Source organism: Nesoenas mayeri, assembly GCF_963082525.1.
Source record: "Nesoenas mayeri genome assembly, chromosome: Z".
In the NCBI taxonomy this organism is placed as follows: Eukaryota; Metazoa; Chordata; class Aves; order Columbiformes; family Columbidae; genus Nesoenas; species Nesoenas mayeri.
Window position 1 is genome coordinate 58,759,697 of NC_137542.1, and position 6,000 is coordinate 58,765,696.

Consider the following 6,000-nt stretch of genomic DNA (forward strand, 5'->3'; position numbering starts at 1 on the left):
CCTCTACTTCAGCTTCTGGAAATCTAATTGACAAATGTGGGGTGTACCATTGGGGAACCTTTCAGTGTCTGCCATACATGTATGGTTGTAAATAAACTGCTATATCTAATAAACCTTTCCCTCCAATTTCCTTAATAAACCTATTCATACATTACAAGTAGTCGTTGCAGCAGAAGAGAACATTGAAAGAACAATGAAAGCCAGGAGCCTCAAATAAGAAAATAACAGGGAGTCATTTAACACAGAAAATTTAATGGGTTGTTTTTGACATAAAGCCATCAGGTGGGGATTATAATGTAATGTAGAGTTAGTGCAATTCTAACACATAAATATGGAAATGAAAATGTTGGGATATGCATAAAATAAGCAACTGAATAACAGAATGTTATAGTAGCTATTTTGCTGATTTATTAATTGCATTTATTTTACTTTATAAAGGAAAACATTTTAAACATTAAAATAAAGTTGCTTCAAGAGTACCTAAAATGTTTGAATGTACTTCACACCAGTAATATTTTATCTTATGCACAGAAATATATGATAGAGAGAGGATGATTTTCAGAAAAAATAAGAGAGTTACTAGTCCTTTCTTCATCTCTTGTTCTTCATTGCTGGCATTCTCTATCTGTTGAAGCATTTATCTTGCTGGCCACTATTTATCTGAAGAGAAAAATAATTTAAAATTAAAGGGAATTCTCAGACGCACTGGGATGCCAGAAGAATTAAATACATTTACAGAACAGTACAGGAACATGTTTTGAAAATGTTCGGTTTTTATGGCCATCTGTATGCAGCCAGAACAAGCAGCTGGCAGTTGTTTTGTGGTCATAAAGAAAGAGTAACCACAGAGTGAATATCACCAAAGAAAAACATCTTGCTGAGCTTTTTTGAAATCTTCAACTCATTCGTTTCTAAACCTAACATTGCAGTTGATTACTTATGTTTAATTTAGAATATGAGAAAACACAGGATACAAAATATGTCTGTATCCTATACTAAGCTGGATTACTGCTCTCTTACTTTGTAGGACTGGCATTTCAGATCACCCTTCCCCTCCTCTGTAGAAAACAGTCCTCTTACCTTGGTTACACCTTCAAGAATGCTGAATTTTTATTACTTACCCCTCTACTGTATCCTGCCGTATTTGTCCACGATGCACCCTGGATGTATCTGGACAGAGAATACAGTACATGAAGTTCATTAGTGTCATTTGTTCTGGATCATATTAGCTTTCTGTTACATGACAGCTCAAATATTGGCATGTTACCCAAGTTCCGTGTAAAAGACTTTTGTATATATTAAAATTACTCTCTTTCAGTGCACCGTTTCTTGTGGAGGGGGCATTCAGCGAAGAGCTACAAAGTGCATGAATATAGAAACTAATGAAACTGAAGATGACAGTATGTGTGTGGATAAACCCAAGCCCACAGAGCATCAGAAGTGCAATCTTCGAGAATGCAGGAAAAGCACAGGTACAATAATACAGCTGCATCAGACAGTTTCTGAAAAGCTCTCAATTTGTGTTTAAATTCTGCAAAACACTAGGAGCTGACCCAGTTTATCAGCTTGTTGTGAATACTACAGGCTCAGTAATTATAATTCAGCTTTACCTGCTACTGCTCAGCTGCACTGTTGGCAGAATCACATTGTCATGTTCTCTAGCCCTACTGGCTTTGTGTTGTCATGATGAGGAATGCAGTTTTCTGAGCACACATCCCTAATTTATGGTGCCAAAACTAAATGAATAGGTCTGCTTTTATTGACCTGTTTTAGATAACTCACGGGCTGTGTTGCGGGCTGTGGAAGGACACACTGTGTGTCCAAACAAATGCCATTTCTCAAGACAGATACCCCTATGGGATCTGCAAATTCTGGACTGGGAGCAAGTAAGCAAAGTGAGAGAGACACTGTAAGAAAAATCTGAGTGGCAGTGAAGCCAGATACAGTCTTGGCACTATGAATTCAGTGTCACACAGTGTGAGACTGTCTCCAAATTGAAGAGGTAGAGAGAAGCCTCTCTGCTTCAAGGGTCCAGGAGCCCAGTTGTGTAGATGGTGATAGCCCAGAAAAGAAGTGGCAGGGGAGGGAGGAAGCTTATGGAAGGGTGTATTTATCTGTAGTCTGTGTTCTGCAGTATCTAACAGGTACCCTTAGGTAAGAACCACAACAGCTCAATGTCATTCTGGAAGAGTCTTCAAAGGCCTTTTGGAGGATTTTTCCTTCTTAGCAAGTCAGCAAGTAAGGGTCCAATCTGGAAATGTGTTAAGAGGTTGAGTCCCAAGGGCAATTCAGAACTGTCATACACTTGAGAGTGATGCATCCCTTCTACTGCTCAAAGAGCACATGTTTTTGCCCTCAGGTTGAATTGGTCTGCTTATCTCCTGTCCATCTCATGTTCAGGAAGACAGACTCAAATAAATACTACCTACACAGAGTAGTTATTTCTGTGAGTAAAAGCCCAGGGGACCAGTAAAACGTAATTCCTTTCTGGGTAGACCAGTGGTCCATGCAGCCCAATGTTGTGTCTCCAGCAATGGCATTAGAGGATGCTACTTAGGGAGAATATAGGAGCTTAGTCCTTTCCTGTGATTAATTTCCATGATATTCCTCCAGCCTTCCCAGGTGACTTATTAGTGCTATTAAAGGCACCTGTTCTCATGTCTTTTAGTTGAAGTTTACAGAACTTTTTCCATTAATATGTTGCATCCCTTTTTCAAATGCTCTCTGCTTCTCCCCCTCCTGTGGCACCAAGTTCCAAAGCTTCACAGCCTCTTGTGAAAATAAATGCTTTTATCTGTTTTAAACTATCTTGAGTTTCCCTAGTTCGAGTGTTGAGGGATTTGCTGAACAACAACCTTGCATTTGACTAATCCACCACCTTCCTGCTTTTGCAAACCTCGAGTCTCCCACCAGCTATCTCGTAGGTCAGGACCCCCATTTTGTAACACCTAACTAAATCTGACACATCTCAGTTTGTTAAAGCTACCACAGAGCTAGCAGCACCATAATATAGATGGAACCAGTCCCTGGCTTGTTCTAGTGCTGCAGAAACTGAAGCGTAGTCAAGCTGAATGTGAAGATTCACGTGCCTTGTCAGTGCTCTTCTGGCTGCCCTATATGGCTTTGTAGCACACTGCTAGCTCCTTGCACTTGTCTTAAATGCACAGTTACAAGACTGTGAAAGTACTAGACTTGGAAATCTTTGTTGCTACACATCCTCTGTCGCTTCTGAAAAGTAGAAGCATTAAAGCAAAGAACTTAGATCAGCTCTGTCTACTGCAAAAGTAAAGCCTCAGTGAATGGTAATAAAAGAGTGCTGTGTTTTCCAAGACAGAAGGTAATGAAAAGTTGAATCAGACCTCTTCACTTATAAGCCCTAAAATTTCAAGGGGATCAAGCTGACCCATAATAAAGGAAGAGAAGGCCATCACAAATAAGAACCTTAACAGGCATGACTGTCTGGCATAAAGCAGTTTAAAATTCCAGAAATACAGGTAATTTGTCAGTAAAATACAACTAATTCTTCTCATCTTCTTTACCATAGGACTACCCTGCAGCAAAGACCAGCTGTCAGTTCACTTCTGCCAGAGGCTGAAAGGCATCGGCAAGTGCTTGCTGCCATCCGTACAGACCCAGTGCTGCTTCACCTGTAGCCAGCCCCGAATTCGTAACAAAGCAAGATATTGGGATCAGCGAGGCCTCAAACAACAGAATTACACTAAGTCTAGAAGAAAATCACCTCAAAACCAAGCAAACAACACCCAAGCTGCTCGGCACTAGCTGTTTTATCTAGGTGCTTTGAGTAGGGCTTCTTTTTACAGGTTTTATGTTTCTTCTTCTTCTTATGAACCATCCAACATAAATGAAAATCTGTGATCAAAACTGGGGAAACACATCCCTTAGAGTTATCAGTCCTAATTTACTGCTTCAAATTTTTGTCTGTAATAGTCCAACATTTGTAATATAATTTGCAATGTACCAGCAGCTAGTACTTCTTAGGCATGCATAGGGGATAGAAACAAGCTTGCAAGAATTTTTGTATTTTTTTTAAATGAATGTTGTACTTGTTCTTTCTTCCATTTCTTTTCTGAAACCCACTTGAAACATGAGCACCACTAAGATTCAAGAGCTCCGAGTGAAGGTGGCTCACAGGGCAGCTGAAACAGACCTGAGCTGTGGGCCAGATCCCTCTATGTTCTCTCACTTCTCTAGTTTTAAGGATCAAAGTGAAGTGGCAGTGTTTCTCCAAATCATTTGCTTATTTCATAAATTTAAAAGCATAGTTTTATAATAACTGATTACAATATGCAAGCCAAATTCAAACTTCAGATTTTTCAAATGAAAATATGTTTAGTACTTGACTGAACCTCTAAAGGATACCTCAACAATAGCCTGTCCTGATCAGTTTTCTCCTGCTGCAAATGTCTTCCTCTAACCCAAAAACCACACCAAATCTGGAATATTAAATTCCCAAGTAAGTTTTAAGCAACATTTCTTGGTACCATGACAGCAAAGCTGCATGTAGCACCTTCAGTGACAGAGCTATCATTTAATCCAGTATCTCCTAGTAGAGTGTAAGCCCACATCCACACTCTATCACCTCACTCACAGCAAACTTTTCTCCGTGCAAATCCTTGATCACAATGAGGTGACGGCGCCTGGGAGTGGAGCCTGAGACCCAGAGTATCTGCATAGCTCTGGGCCTCAGGCATTAGGACAGCACTAGCCAAACAGCGTATCTGTTTTGCTATTGCAGAAAATGGCAGGGTAAACTTTAGGGAGACCAGACTGGACCCTTGGAAGAAAAACTGGGCATTTTCAAAAGAGCTGGGTGGAGTCTGACATTTACATCCCTTCGAAATTCGGTAGGAGTTGGACACCTTGGTTCTTCATGCTCTTTTGAAAGTCTCAGATTTACTCCCTAGCTACCTGACAATTTGAGATTGTAATACAGGGAAATGTCACATTTTATGCAATGTGGAGTGGAGATGCATAGCCATGAATCCAAGTGTCACTATGGTTACAGAGCTAAGACTAGCAATAGCCCTCTTTCTAGACAGATCTTTCTGAAAGTTAATAGAATGTTTGGGTCTGGCTCTAATGTATTAACTTAGTGAAGGCCACAAGCCTAATTGTCCTTTTTCATAGGTTTGCAACCTTTGGCTAGGGTCTCACTTCTTCACTTGAAGTCTCTGGGAGTTCAGGATATGCAGCATGGTAAGGTTAGATTCATTAACCTCAGTGATGGCAGCATAACCCCAGTTATAGGTGCTGATAAAACTTAAAATCCACTGTTAAAAATATGGTGCTAGTACAACGGATGTAGGGGATAACTTCCAATGGTGCATATGCATGCATTTGTGTATATAGCATACATGCACATAGTCTTAAAATAATACATGTCTATGGTGTTGCTGGCCAATGCCAGACATAATGCCTGTCAAGTTTCATAGTGTGCTTATGTCCTTCTGAGGTCCTGAATGTCTACTGACCCTTTGAACAATAGAAATCTGGGCAATTCTTTTTCAATGGACACAGAAATATAGAATCATGTGAAGGAGTGGAGGTGTCCCATCTGATTCAGGAAGCATTCTCTCCTGTTCTCAGAGGTACCTGCAACATTTTATCTGCAGAGGTCAGCAGAAGTGGGCCATCAGGTGTGTAAGCTAATAAGAAAGGAGCTGACTGAGTGGATATAGTGCAGGTGGGAGCAAAAGCACTTGGAGGGGGTTGTCTCTTCCAGTGTTCTTTATGGCTAGTGTGGAGTAAAACCATTTCTGGCTTCATTGTTTTCTTCAGGGAGCTGTGATTTCTTATGAAATGGATAAAAGTGAATAAATTATATTATGGACATTAAACAAAATAATCTTTTTACCCAGGGAAGCACAGTCATCACTGTTGCTCAGCTTAAAAGTTTAGGGAAAAGATTGTGACAACCGTTTTAAGAAAGCAGTGCCACTGCTGTATTTACATAGGTTCTTAGATCGCACTCATCAGCCT

The 6,000-nt window shown here is 40.2% G+C and overlaps 1 protein-coding gene across 1 annotated transcript in view; it reads left to right on the forward strand.

Annotated features, from left to right (window-relative positions):
• ADAMTS12 (ADAM metallopeptidase with thrombospondin type 1 motif 12) overlaps window positions 1–3,780 on the forward strand; it is a gene marked incomplete at both ends in the record, with an annotated part of 180,521 nt that extends 176,741 nt beyond the window's left edge. The window contains 2 exons of the mRNA XM_080363013.1: window positions 1,319–1,472; window positions 3,545–3,780. Of these exons, the coding sequence (XP_080219139.1) occupies window positions 1,319–1,472; window positions 3,545–3,780 (390 nt within the window). The remainder of the gene's footprint in view (window positions 1–1,318; window positions 1,473–3,544) is intronic.
• Between the last annotated feature and the right edge of the window lie 2,220 nt (window positions 3,781–6,000).